At 40.3% G+C, this 14,974-nt stretch overlaps 1 protein-coding gene across 1 annotated transcript in view; it reads left to right on the top strand.

Moving 5' to 3' along the window:
• The window catches only part of CATSPERB (cation channel sperm associated auxiliary subunit beta), a 146,168-nt gene that overhangs the window by 75,105 nt on the left and 56,089 nt on the right, over positions 1–14,974 (top strand). The window contains exons 17-18 of the mRNA XM_036839547.1: positions 4,046–4,200; positions 6,368–6,522. Of these exons, the coding sequence (XP_036695442.1) occupies positions 4,046–4,200; positions 6,368–6,522 (310 nt within the window). The remainder of the gene's footprint in view (positions 1–4,045; positions 4,201–6,367; positions 6,523–14,974) is intronic.

Genomic DNA, 14,974 nt, shown 5'->3' with positions numbered 1-14,974 from the left:
AATTTGAGTAATTGTGTTGCCCTTGCTTGGTATGGATTGCCAGTTCACAATATCTGCCAGGCATAAGAAGTCATCTTTGCATTCCTTAAATGTATAAGCAACTCAGTCCCAGAATCCCACTTTGATACTGTTTCTAGGGACATGTCTGGTAAAAAAAAAAAAAATACTGTATCAGTAATAATCCTGGTAAGAACCTAATACCACTCAAGTGTTTCACCTGAAGAGCCTTTATAAGGGAATTATTTGCAGAATGGTGGACAGAGTTAAAGGAACCAATAATAATATTAAAATATCCAGAGACTAGCAATGGAAGAAAGCCATTACAGTCCCTTTAGTTAAAGGGGTAATGCAAATAAATAGATGATAGATAGATTGATAGATAGACAGATAGACAGACTTCTCTTTCCTTCCCTTGTTCTTATCTCCTGCTAGTGCCCTTCACTGGCCAAACCCATTCAGAAGCCAGCTGGAAAAAGAGTGGAAGTATTGAAATACATAGGGGTGAGCCTTTCAGTGCACCGAATAAGGAAGAGGAAGTCTGAGAATGTATCCAGGGGAATGGGCAAATAGAGAATAAACACATATTATGAAACAGAAGTCAAAATAGACTAAGCAAGATTACTTTGAAAATAGTAAAAATATTTAATACCTCCGAAAATGAAACTAAATTGGCAATATAAATTATTACAAATTATAGATATAAACTATAGAAACATGTCCACATATAGAATGAATAGATAATTAGAAAGAATCTCGGATGACAAATAATAGATGCTAAAGATTGAGAAATTGCAAGTGGTAGGGATCTTCAGTGATGAACAAAGGTGGTGGCTCTGTATTTCTCTTCCTGGCACATTGTAGCCCTCTGATATGAATGAATGGATGAATAAATACTGAAAATAGGAAGAATAAAGGAAACCAAAATTGATAAAACATTAATTTTTTTAACTAAAAGCAAAACCAATAATAAAAGCAAAAACACTTCTGAATTATTTGAAATAGAAAATGTAAAGCCAGGGACTTCCCTGGTGGTGCAGTGGTTAAGAATCCACCTGCCAATGCAGGGGACACGGGTTTGAGCCCTGGCCTGGGGAGATCCCACATGCCGCTGAGCAACTAAGCCCGTGTGCCACAACTACTGAGCCCGTGATCTAGAGCCCGTGCGCCACAACTACTGAAGCCCACATGCTCTAGAGCCTGTGAGCCACAACTACTGAGCCCATGCTCTGCAACAAGAGAAGCCACCACAATGAGAAGCCCGCACACCAAAACAAAGAGTAGCCTCCACTCGCCACAACTATAGAAAGCCCACGCACAGCAATGAAGATCAAACGCAGCCAAAAAAAAGAAAAAATTTTAAAAAGCACATCAAAAAATCAAGCCAGCCTTGGATTTTTCTGCTGCAACAATGAATATTACATATTCTTTTAAAGAACTTTCAGAGAAAAATATTACCTAAGAACCAACTCAACTAGTTGTTCATATGCAAAACCAACAGAAGAATGTTGTAAATGTATTTCATCAAATGTGAGCTTCATTGAGTGTAAGATACACTTTGTTCTATTAACACAAAGAAAGGAAAAACTCTTCCAATTAAACTTTAACACAGTGTTTTAACAGTGATCGTGGATGATGCATGGATTGTGCTGACATTTCCCCAGCGTTCTGTGTGATAAGGCAATAATTTCATGTGTATCTCCATAGTAAAACATAATGTAATTTCATCTACTTGTAGGTTTCTTTGTTCTTAGGTCTTATAAAATACTTGGTGATTGTTCTACAAGAAAATGTGGCAGTGTGGTAATTCTTTAGCTACTTTTGCTTTATTGATAAATCTATGCCCTGCTTTGTTTTTCTCTCTTGCTGAACCCATAATAATTTTGTTTCAATACCAGATTATAATGTAATATTTTAAGGCATTTTAAGCAGCATTAAAACTCAACATGTATTATACCAGTGATTCAGGAAAGTGATGACAGTATAAATAGCGGAGACAAAGTATAATACGTACATGTGTAGCCAATTGACCATTATGGCGTGAGTGCCACCTAGTGGACAATGATTATAAGACAGATCAATTATAAAATATCTCCATTTCCAAGATGTTAAAATGTGAAGAAAAAAAAAAGTGTATCTTATGGTTATAGATGAAATATGGCATATTGAACCTTAACAACTGTAATGGTTAATTTTATGTGTCAACTTGACTGGGCCAAGGAGTGCCCAGATTAAACATTATTTGTGTGTGTGTCTGTGAGGGTGTATCTGAATGAGATTAACATTTGAATCCATAGACTGTCCTCCTCAGTATGGGTGGACATCATCCAGTCTCTTGAGGGCCTAAGTAGAACAAAAAGGTGGAGGCAAGAGGAATTCACCCCTTTTGCTTCTTGCCCGCCAGCTTGAGCTCGGACATCATTGGTCTTCTCCGGCCCTCCCACCCCACAAGCCCAGTTCTCAGGTCTTTGGGCTTCAACTGGGAGTTACACCATCAGCTCCCCTGGTGCTTGGGCCTTTGGTTCTCTACCTTACAGACAGCAGATCATAGAACTTCTCAGCCTCCGTAATTGCATGAGCTAATTCCTCGTTATAAATCTCACAATAAATAAATATATATATTGGCTTGTCCAGGGTGATTGTGGTGAGAAGTGGCTGGGTTCTATATGTATTTTGAGGCTAAAGTCAGTAGGATTTGCTGATGGATTAGATACAGGGTGTGAGAGGAAGAGAGGAATTAAGAACGGCTGTACGGTTGTTGGACTGAGGAGCAGGAATAACACAGTTGCCCTTACTGGGAATGAGGAAGGCTGAGGATGGAGGAGGTTTATGAGAGGATTGGGAGTTCAGTTTGGGATGAGTTCCGTGTGAGATGCTTGGCTGACATGCATATGGAGATGTCATTAGGCAGTTAGATAAGTCTGGAGTTCAGGGAAGAGAATGAGATGGGAGGTTTAAATTTGGGAATCATCCACATAAAAATGGATTTAAAATCCTGAAAGCAGAAATAGAGACACAGAGATAGAAAACAAATGTATGGATACCAAGGGGCGAAGGGGAGGTGGGATGAATTGGGAAATTGGGATTGACATATATATACTACTACATATAGAATAGATAACTAATGAGAACCTCCTGTATAGCACAGGGAACTCTACTCAGTGCTCTGTGGCAACCTAAATGGGAAGGAAATCCAGAAAAGAGGGGATATATGTATATGTATAGCTGATTCACTTTACTGTACAGCAGAAACTAACACAACGTTGTAAAGCAACTATACTCCAATAAAAATTAATTTAAAAAAATAAAATAAAATCCTGGAACTGGATGAGATCTCCAGAGATAATGGTAGAAGATATCTAAGAACTGAGTCCTGGGGCACTCCAGTGTTTAGGGGTCAGGACAGGAGAAACTAGGGAGGATTAGGGAGCTTGGTGGGGAGCGGGATGTGGAAATCAACCTTTCTCATCCTAAGACCTCAGCATTCACTCTGTCTCCATCCTCCATCCAGGGGAGGGGACACTTTCTTTGTCTGGATCAGTATTTGGTTCAGTGAATGTTGCTGCATCACCAGATGACTGCCAGTTCCTCTCAACGTGTTTCCCTAAGACATGAGAGAAACGCAAAACACCAAGTTTGGTTCAACATATTAATCCTAGTATAGCTAATGACCCAGTGGTCTCTACTGATAATTCCCCCTTGCCTCCCCAAGGGTTATTTTCTCACTGCCTTCTACCTACTCAGGAGTCTGATTTCAGTGTTAGGAAGAAAACCCACTGCCGGAGGAGCTAACCTCTTTTCCTCTATACCTCTAGACACCCCCTCACTCTGTCCTTCACCTACTTCAGCGAACAGGTTCTGTAATGAAATGGAGCTTGAAAAAGACTTTCCAGGGACTTACCGAAGACTAACATGAATTTTGCTAATTCTGGAGTCTCAGAGCCCTTCTCCCACCTCTTAGTTTAAATAGTTTTCATAAGGTATAGTTTTTAAAGTTCTCTAGTTGTATCGTACCAATATCAAGAGATGTCTGTTTCTTTCCTAACAGGGTTAGGAAGATATAGTAAAATTGGATCTATTTCTGATAAAATTTTCACATTATACTATGACCACATGGGATTCATACATAAACTGACTCCGGATCATTTTGAAGCTGGTGGGTCACTTGCTGCCTTTGGAAATTCTAAAGGTATTTTTGGACAGGTCAGTGATATAATGCGTTGAAACAGTTTGTCTTGTTTTAAGTGGAAATGGGAAAGTGTTTTCCTTACAAACTCTTATTAATGCTCTTTGCTCTATTTAACTAAAGGAAAAACCTCCATATATCAGGGAACATCTCCAAAATCTTTCAAGTCACATACAGAGCTATATAGATTTACATCCACCTAGGATATTTTCATATAAATGTCTTCACAGCAAGCCACCAGATATTCTAAGCTAGATCCAACCCAGGTCCATGGTGGGTTTGACTCTCTGCCTCTCAAGGTTGACCTTGAAGAAACATGAGTTCTGTTTTTTCCCAATGTTTGACCTTTCTTCTTTCATATTAACCCTGCCCCCCCTTGTTTCTTCCTTTTCTAATGCTAACAGAGAAAGGCGTTATGTGTGTCACAGAAGATACTTCATGCAGATTTTTCTAATAATTTTAATGTATAATGTGCCACTTATGAAGGTATATATGCCTAAGAACTCATCACGGGGCACATAATCATGAATTAATAATAATTAATAATGAATTTTCATCAGCGTATCAGCAAAGAATCAAACAGATTTTTTGACTGGGACTTAATAAAACCTGCCCTTTGGCTTAAAGGAAACAGAATAAAGGAGGACTCAAGGATGACTCTAGTTTTAACTGCGGTTCAGAACATGGTGTTTTAACTTCCCTGTCTGTACGAGATATTTGTAGAGAGTAAAGTGGAACTTTCTAGTGACAGTAAGATGCCATCACGTGACTCCTTGTGTATTTATTTGCCCATCTGCTGTGTGGCTCTGCATAGAAATAAATCAAACCACGCGAGCGGGAGGGTAGCACTAACCATAAAAGCAGTTACCCCAATTTTCACTAACTTCACAATTTGTAGGAAATGTCTTAGTTCTCTTATGTGAAAGTTTAAATTATTAAAATCAAAAGCCAGTGGGGGTTTTTATACTCAGGGCGAGTGAGTTCAAGGAACTTACACTCAATATTACGACCTCCCTCTCCCAAAACAAACTATACATGTATTGTCTCTGGATACAAATGATCCCTAGACCTTATTTGGCTCTGACTAGGTGCCAGGCACTGTCATGAGCACTTAATCTTTATAACAATTATTTACCCTCATTTTACCCATAAGGAAAGTGAAGTGCAGGGAGGCTAAATAATTCACCCCAAATTACACACATCACTGGTTAGTCACTGGAATCAGACATCGAATCAGGCAGCAAGTTCCAAGGCCTATGCTTTCAGTCATTCTGCTGCCTTTCCCTGGACTTGCACATTCTTTTCATGGGATGTTCTTGGCACTCCCCGGCTAGAATGTCATGCAGAACTCTTAAAGCATTGTCAGTAATTTTCAAGACTCCTTAAGCCATCTGTTCAGTCCCACATGTATTCTCCTGGCATCTGTTTCCCACTCTTTCTTCTCCGTGGGTTCCCAACTTTTAGAGGCCAGAGGAAAAGGCATGACAGAAAATGGGTCTGGAAGGCACTACTTGATGGTGGCGTCCCAACCAGTCTGTACCATCTACCACCCCTCCTCCTGTCATAGCATCAAGGGCAGCTCCAGCATCCCCTTGGGGGCTGGTCCCTACCTGTCTTCTCACCCCTGCAAGTTCCCAAATCTGGACAAGATCAGGATCAGAGAAGGGTGTGTTGGAAAGAAGACCTGCGGGTCAGAAATCTGGTCCAAAGGTGCCCGTGTTGACAGTGAGGGAAAGCCTTGTGAACCACCAGTGTTGGGGACTCAGCGGCAGCTGTGCAGAGTCACCAGCGTGAGATTGGGGGGGGCAGCTCTCAAGTGACGAGAGGTTCTTCCCTGCCCCTCGCTTATAGAAAACTCCAAATAGGAACTGAGTTCTAGAATCTGCACCTCCAGACTCCTCCCCCACACACAAGGCAAGACATTCACATCTCCCACTGCAGCCTTCTTCATGGGAATCTTAAACTGAACTTTACTTCTCAGAATTTCTTCTCCTCCTCAACAGAAAAGTGTATTTTCCCTTGCACATGCGTGGATATTCAGACAGAATGTGTTGAAATATTCCTCCTATTGAAAAGCAAAGCAGTATTGTTTTGATGTGAACTGGAAGCAAATCTTATTTTCATTTTGTCATAATGGAAATATAAGCTCGTTTAAATTCAATATTTTCTTTTTTCGTGTTCCAGGCTCCTGACATGGGCTTTGAGACTGTCCTTGCTCCACAGTATATCACCCTAAATGAAATGATCTTTTATGCATATGTGCCCGAGAATGAACCGAAGGAAAGTATATACACCAAGAAATTCAACGACATTCACCTTGGAAAATTGATACACTCCAGGTAGGTACTGATTATCTTCACATTTTACTTAGATTGCACACCAGTATTGATATTCTAAATTTTGAGCCTATCTTTTGGAGTAATTTTCCTAGTCAAGGAGAGTAAGTCTTTTTTGGACACCTCGCAAGGCCAAATACATTTACTTATAGACTCTAAGGTGCCTTGCACAATGCCCCAGTTTGAGAAACATGGGGCCAGTTATATCAGCACCATCTGGCCAAGCTAAAGAAATGTGTGTTTGTCGTCCTGAGTATCAAAAATGTCTGGGCTACACTGGATACTGCTTATCCTCTGAGTTCACTCCCATGGCAGTTGTCATATGTCCTAAAGACAAGCACATCTAACGTAGAGGAGGCCATTCTGCATGAAATACTGCATGGCAAGGTATGCAGAGTTCTGAGGAACGCTTACTTTGAAGATGTTGGCAAGAGCCAGGGACCCTGAAAGCTGCCTTTAAGGCCTAAAATCTTTCTTTGAAAAACAATACAAATTCTATAACCCCTCACCCCCACATCTAACAACCAGAAAAGAAACAGTTTCAGATTACCAGAAACTCACCTATCTCCAAAGTGGTGAGCCCTGTTCCACCAGGTTGAAATCTATTATACATGCACTGGGCTGTCAACTCGGATCTTGTCCCATAGCCAACAACTCCAGCTCTACGGGACAGCTCACTCAGAGGTAGAGATGGGGACAAGAATCAAACATAATATAGCAAATGCTGGCATTAGGGTTTTCTTCCACAAAGACTGTAGAAGCTTCAGCCTCTGAGAAAAGTATCTGTGATCACCTAGAACTATTTGTTTTTGATGGCTTTTGGATGTGTGATATTCCAGATCAGTTAGTGCATGTTTACATAGGTATGTCCTTGTAGAAAACATAGAGAATCACTCTTTAAAATTAACATATGATTAACATCATCTCAACGTTAATATCAATTTCTTATATCCTAATTATTTTTAAAAGCATATGATAATTCTCTAAAGGATCAGAATATTTGAAAACCAGCATAGCATGTTCTGAGATCAAATTCAATAACTGTGCTCCACTTGCACAGAAACTAGAGAATGAGCATCTCTGAGGAAGGAAATGGGAGCAAAGAGCCAGGATCAGGGAACTGGAAGCAAGTGGGACTTCAAGCAGGAGGGTCAAGGATGTGGGAGCTGGAAGTTATGAGGTCAGCTGTGGGCCAAAGGCAGATATCTAGATAGTCAGGAGGTGAAGCAGGGTGAGCCCTTCATTCTTCTCTTCCACAAATAGTTATTTAACACTTACTGCATGCAAGGCACTCTGGAAGGTGCTGTGATAGAGAGTGAGGAAGACATTCAAACCCATGTACTCCTGGAACTTGTATTCTAGCACAGGACATAGACAGTTGTGTAATTACCGTTGATGTAAGTCTGCAACAGAGGAGCATGGAGCATTGAGAGAGTGAGTTCCTGGGGGTTGAGCCCTTATCTGGAGGATCTTGGAAGGTTTCCCAGAGGCAGTGACGCTTATGATGAGATCAGGAAAATGAGGATGAAGGAAGGGGATAGGGTGGGGGGAAGGTTCCAGCCTGAGAGCACAGCGTGGAAAAGGCCCCCAGGCCAAAAGGAGCATGATGTGTGCTTGAGAAACCCAAGAAAAACCAGAGTGACTTCAGTGTTGTGAACCAAGGAGAAAAGTCATTCGAGACCAGGTCAGGTGGGGCCTTTTGAGTCCCAGTAGGGAATGTGGGTGTTATTCTAAGGGAGGGGGAAGCACTGAAGGCTTCAAATTAGGTGAATAACCAGATCAATTATGTATAATTTGTTTACTGAATCAGCTGGATATCAACTTTTTTTTCCTCCTGTCTCTTCAGACCACCTCTGTGGACCTATTTCCTTTCTGCCTCTAGATGAAGTGTCAGCAAGTCCCATAGATTTTCCCTTAGAGAGTAAATAAATATTTCCTTAGCTTAAAAAAGTCTAAGTCAGTCAATTACCACATGACTCCATTCCTGCCCAGTGTTTTAAGAAACTTCAAACCCTTATCCAATTTAAGTTTGTTTTCCAGCCCCAGTTTTAGCCGGACCCAGCCTGGGGAGCCTGGAATGTGGGGAGGTGGAGAATTTCCTCATTCTTATTATTTTTAGATTCATATCCCCCCTCCCTCATAGCTGATGGTTTCCAGCCCCTTCCGGAGTTTGGGTGAGAAAACGGAGGTGAGATAAAGGGGCAAGAGGTCTGCTGATGGGGGTGACACTTCTCCCTGGAGACAACTGCCCCCGTCACCTCTGGGCCTCTGGAAGTCTTCCACTCTTTTGGGGCCCCTGCACCCTTCCAGCTGTGCTTCTGTGTAGCTTTCCTTTTCTCTGCTGCCTCTTCCCTGCCCCAACACTCTGCCTCCTCAGAAATAAACATTATCTTGAATTTTGTGTAAACATTTTAAGAAATGTTTCTCTATAGCTTTAACATATATGTGTATCAAAATATATTGTTTAGTTTTGCCAGATGTATTACTTAGCAATGTATACCTTTTCCTGTGACTTGCCTTTTTCATACAACCTTATGCTTTTTTTTTTTTTTGGCTGTGTTGGGTCTTCGTTTCTGTGCGAGGGCTTTCTCCAGTTGCGGCAAGTGGGGGCCACTCCTCATCGCGGTGCGCGGGCCTCACTCTCGTGGCCTCTCTTGTTGCGGAGCACAGGCTCCAGACGCGCAGGCTCAGTAGTTGTGGCTCACGGGCCCAGTTGCTCTGCGGCACGTGGGATCTTCCCAGACCGGGGCCCGAACCCGTGTCCCCTGCATCGGCAGGCAGACTCTCAACCACTGCGCCACCGGGGAAGCCCCAACCTTATGCTTTTTAAATTACCCCATATGCTTTAAAAATGATTTGGTATTGATGTATGTGTCTGTATTCACTCATATGAATATACCACAATCTATTTAGCTATTCTCCTATTTTGTCTTGTAGTTTTTAACTTTTGCTTTGTATTTTTAAGTTTTTAATCTGTCTAGAATTGATGTTGAGTGTAGTATGAAGTGGGGATCTGATTTCTTTCTTTTTTATATATATATAGATAACCAATTGTGCAAACAAGACCCGTCTTTGCCCCTGATCTGCAGTGTCACCCCTGTGATATATCCTAGTTCCACATGTACATCAATCTGTCTCGGTCTCTCTTCTCCTTCATTGCTGTATTTGCCCTTCCCTAGATCACAATACCAGGTAACTCCTATGAATAGCACCCCCTTTTGGATTTTCTTGGCCTTTGTTCTTGCATTTAAATGTTAGATTCAGCTTGTCAAGTTCCATTAAGAAAAAAAAGCATAACAACCTGTTAATAAAAATTACCTCTTGAGGCCAAATTCTGCCTTGTACCTGCAGTTAGATCTTAGGTGGAGATTCCTGATTCTTCTTGCAGCATGATAACTCTATTTGTTCTCCTAGAATTTTAGGCCCAAGACAGCTCCCTGACTCTCCATAAGGATAGAGAGTTATTATTTTAGCTTCCCTTATCCATAATGTGACTTTGCCTGTGTCCCAGTGATGGGTGGCTTTGCTTCCTCTCTCTCAGTAGCTTCAAGCTTCTGCTGAGTAGGGGATAAGAGGGAGGGAAGGAGCCAGGGCTTCAGTGCCAGCACCCTCCAAGCACTTCCCCCCAGCATGGATCACCTCTTTTGAGGCCTGTGTGCAAGTGTTGAATGCCCAACCTCCTGTAGTCTAAGGCTTTTGCTTCTTATGGAAGAAGGTTCAGGGAAGCGAGTGATGCTTGCTCCCATCCTCCCCACCCACCCCCCACAGTGACCGCTCCCGCACTCCCTTGATGCCTGCACCACCAGCAGGGACTCTCTGGTCTATTCCCTGCCCCAGTCTCTCTCCTGAGCATCCAGGGAAACCCATGGGAAGGAGCTTGCAAGTGAGTGCAGACTCCATTTTGAAAGGTGCCCCAGCATTTCCAGACTCACATACCAGCACATACTTGACCTTTGACAGTTTTTTACAATTTTAGCTATTTCTTACTTGCTTCTTTTGTGGCCAGCACTGTTTCTCCCTCTCATGCTCTTCCATAAGTGAGACTGTTCCTGTGTTCAGATTCTCCTCAGAATGGCTTATTCCCTTGGATTTCAGGTTAGTTGGTTATCTTGTGACTTTACTTATCTGATGGCTTAAGGAAAATGATGACTTAGTGATTTATCTGTTTTGTTTCTTGTTGGGTTGCTTCTTTCTGCATTGAAAGCAAAAGCAGATGTCTTGTAATTGACTTTTGTGTAACAATCTTTTTTTTTTTTAAATTATTTTGTTTATTTATTTTTGGCTGCATTGGGTCTTCGTTGCTGCGCACGGGCTTTCTCTGATTGCGGTGAGCAGGGTTACTCTTCATTGTGGTGTGCAGGCTTCTCATTGTGGTGGCTTCTCTTGGAGAGCATGAGCTCTAGGCGTGCGGGCTTCAGTAGTTGCGGCACACGGGCTCAGTAGTTGTGGCGTATGGGCTTAGTTGCTCCGCGGCATGTGGTATCTTCCCAGACCAGGGCTCAAACCCGTGTCCCCTGCATTGGCAGGAGGATTCTCAACCGCTGTGTCTCCAGGGAAGCCCTTGTGCAGCAATCTTAAATATTTCAAATTTGCTACATTCTTTTGATGATTCCAGTACTTTTTCTATATATTCTTTTGGATTTTCTGAGTAGAGGTAAATATTTTTCTAAGCAGATAATCACATCACCTGCAAATAATTTGTTTCTTTAACATTTCTTAGCATATTATACATTTTTTTTTCTGTCACAGTATCTAGGAGCTCATTAAATAGAAATGAAGATAGTTGGTGTCAGTCCGTTCAGGCCGCTATAATCAAATATCAAAGGCTGGGTGGCTTATAAACAACAGAAATGTGTTTCTCATAGTTCTGAAGACTGGAAGCCTAAGATTAGGGTGCCAGCATGGTTGGGTTCTGTGCAGGCTCTCTTCTGGTTGTAGACTGCCAACTTCTTGCCCTGTCCTCGCATAGTTGAAGGGGGCAGGGGATTGCTCTGGAGCCCCTTTTATAAGGGTACTAAACTGATTCACAAAGCCTTCACCCTCATGACCTAAATTGCCTCCCAAAAGCCTCACCTCCGAATACCATCACTTTGGGCTTTAGGTTTTCAACATAGGAATTTTAGAGGGATACAAACATTCAGACCATAACAGTAGGCTTCCTTGTTCCTGACTTTTAAAAGAATGTTTTAAACATTTCACCATCACGTATTGTCCTTTCCATAAATTTTTTAAACTCTTTTTCTTTTATAGACAGTTATCTTTTTTTCAGTTTAAGAGGTGTTTTATTTTATTTTATTTTTTTTAATTTTTATTTATTTATTTATTTATTTTATTTATTTATGGCTGTGTTGGGTCTTCATTTCTGTGCGAGGGCTTTCTCCAGTTGCGGCAAGCGGGGGCCACTCTTCATCGCGGTGCGCGGGCCTCTCACTATCGTGGCCTCTCTTGTTGCGGAGCACAGGCTCCAGACGCGCAGGCTCAGTAATTGTGGCTCACGGGCCCAGTTGCTCCGCGGCATGTGGGATCTTCCCAGTCTAGGGCTCGAACCCGTGTCCCCTGCATTGGCAGGCAGATTCTCAACCACTGCGCCACCAGGGAAGCCCAAGAGGTGTTTTATTTTTGTTTTTAAATGTTTCTTCTATATCTATTGAGCATATCTATAGATTTGTTTCCTTTAACTTTTTACTTAATGTTGTAAAATATATTATGGATTTAATGCTGAGCCAGACTTGAAGTCATGGAATAAACCTATCTTGGTCATTGTGTATTATCTATGTTTATACATTTCGTACATTGTTGAGTGCAATGTTAGTATTTATTTGTTAGATTAATCTTGTTAATTGTGATTTTTCAATCTTCTGTATCCTTACTGATTTTTTTCTGTGTGATCTATCAATTATTGAGTTATGTTAAAATTTTCTGATGTGATATTGAATTTGTTAGTTTCTTTTGTAGTTCTGTCAATTTTGCCTTATATATTTTTAGGCTGTTTTTGATACATATAAGTTTAGAATTGTTACATCTTCTTGATGAGTTGAACATTTTATTGGTATTTAATTATTATTTTTATATTTATAATGCTTTTTTGCATTATAGTACTTTGGTTGTAGTAAAATATACATAACATAAAATTTACCATTTTAACCATTTTTAAGAGTGCAGTTCTGTGACATTAAGTATATTCACATGGTTGTGCAACCATTGCCACTATCCATCTCCAGAACTATCTCATCTTTCCCAACTGAAACTCTGTACCCACTAAACTGTTCATTCCCCATTCCCCTCTCCCCACAGCCTCTGGCAACCTCTGTTCTACTTTCTGTCTCTGTGAATTTGACTATGAACAGTTGTGGATACACCTAGATCAGTTACATAGGTGGAATCATACAGTATATATCTTTTGAGACTGGCTTATTTCAATTAGCATACTGTCCTTAAAGTTCATCCGTGTTATAGCATGTGACAGAATTTCCTTCATTTTTAAGACAATAATATTCTGTTGTATGCATATGCCACATTTTGCTTATCCATTCCTCTATTGATGGGCATGGGTTGCTTCCACTTTTTGGCTATTCTGAATAATGTCGCTATGAACATGGGTGTACAGCTATCTCTCCGAGACTATACTTTCAGTTATTTTGGGTATACCAAGAAGTGGAATTGCTATATCATATGGTAATTCTATGTTTAATATTTTGAGGAAACTCCATACCATTTTCCACAGCAGCTGCACCATTTTGTATTCCCACCAACAATGTACAAGGGTTCTAATTTCTCCACATCTTTGCCAACATTTGTTATTCTCTATTTTTTTTATTTTATAATAGCCATTCTAATGATATCTTGTGGTTTTGATTTCCATTTCTCTAATTATTAGTGATGTTGAGCATCTTTTAATGTGCTTATTGGCCATCTGTATATCTTCTTTGTAGAAATGTCTAATTAAGTCCTTTGCTCACTTTTTAATCAGATTATCTTTTTGTTGTTACCATGGTTTTTGTTTTATTTTTGTTGTTTTTAATCTGTTATTCATATAGTTGCACTAGCCTTCTTTGGGTAATATTTGTCTAGTATATGATTTTGATCCTTTTACTGCCACCTTCCTTATGTATCTCTCATAAAAAACATATATAGGTGTTGTGGGCTTTTTTTAGCCAATCTCTGTCTTTTAATTGGAGAGTTATGGAAAAACTCAAATGAACTTTTTGGCCAACCCAATGTATTTGAATTTATTCGTACCATCTTCTTTTGTGCTATTTGTCCTACTTTTTTAATGTTTCCTTTTTTGTTCTCTTTGTTTACCTCACTTTAAGGTTCTTTTTTCCCCCTCTTCCATTTTATTTTCTTTTACTGGATTGGGACTTTCATACTCCTTTCTTTTTTTTAGTGTTATCTAAGATTTTCACATGTGTGTTAACTTAAAGTCTGAAATGTATTGACATTTTTCTCCCTTTCCCACCACATATGTAACTTTAAACTCTAGGTGTCTGATTTGTCTCCACTCCTTATATTTCTAAGGATAAGTCCAACTCTGGTCCCTATGTCCCTCAAACCTCAGAAGGCATATTTCAAGTTATAAAGTGGTCCCCTGGAAGCCCTTCTTGACATATCATGAGGAGAAACCCTTTCTTCTTCTCCATGTAGGGTAGAATGGAGATGAGAGATGAAATGCACAGCACACCATTACTCCTGCCTTCTTTAAACTCATAAACTCCCATTTATCTCAAATGGCCTAGCTTTTGTTTAGAATACCACTCTGCTGAGATGGGGAGAAGGAAGTAGAGGGTAACAACTGTGGATGCACTGAGATCAGTTAGAAGGATTTCGCAGTAGTATAGGCTAAAATTTTTCATGTTTCAGTCTAAGATGTTGATAGTAGAAATGGAGAGGAATGGATTGATTTGAGAGATATTTGGGAGGTAGACCCAACAGGACAATGGATCCAGAGTAATTTCCATTCCTTTACTCTATTGCCTGGCTCTTTGCTTTATAAAACACATCTATGCTTGTCTTCTGTGTGCCACATCCAGCCACATCTTGTCTTATTATTGTGAGGGAATCTGAGGTTCTCATATTGTGCTTAAGAAGACAGGTACTTGCGGCAGACAGACTGTTGGGTGAGGAATCATGCAGTGTGGAAATGACAAACAGTAGGCTTGGAATTCAAAAGAGAATTTGAGGAATAAGAAGAACTAAGGTTAGATGATGGAAACAGACAAACAACAAGAACCTACTGTATTGCACAGGAAACTATATTCAATATCTTGTAATAACCTATGATGGAAAAGAAGCTGAAAGTATATATATATATATATATATATATATATATATATATATAACTGAATTACTTTGCTGTACCCCTGAAATTAACACAACATTGTAAGTTAACTATACTTCAATTTTTAAAAATGGTTTAAAGAAAGATTCGATGATGGAACACAAGGGATTCAGAACA

This window comes from Balaenoptera musculus, chromosome 2 (assembly GCF_009873245.2).
Source record: "Balaenoptera musculus isolate JJ_BM4_2016_0621 chromosome 2, mBalMus1.pri.v3, whole genome shotgun sequence".
NCBI classification, from domain to species: Eukaryota; Metazoa; Chordata; class Mammalia; order Artiodactyla; family Balaenopteridae; genus Balaenoptera; species Balaenoptera musculus.
Note: the sequence above shows the minus strand (reverse complement) of the source record. Positions and strands in the feature narration are given on the sequence as shown.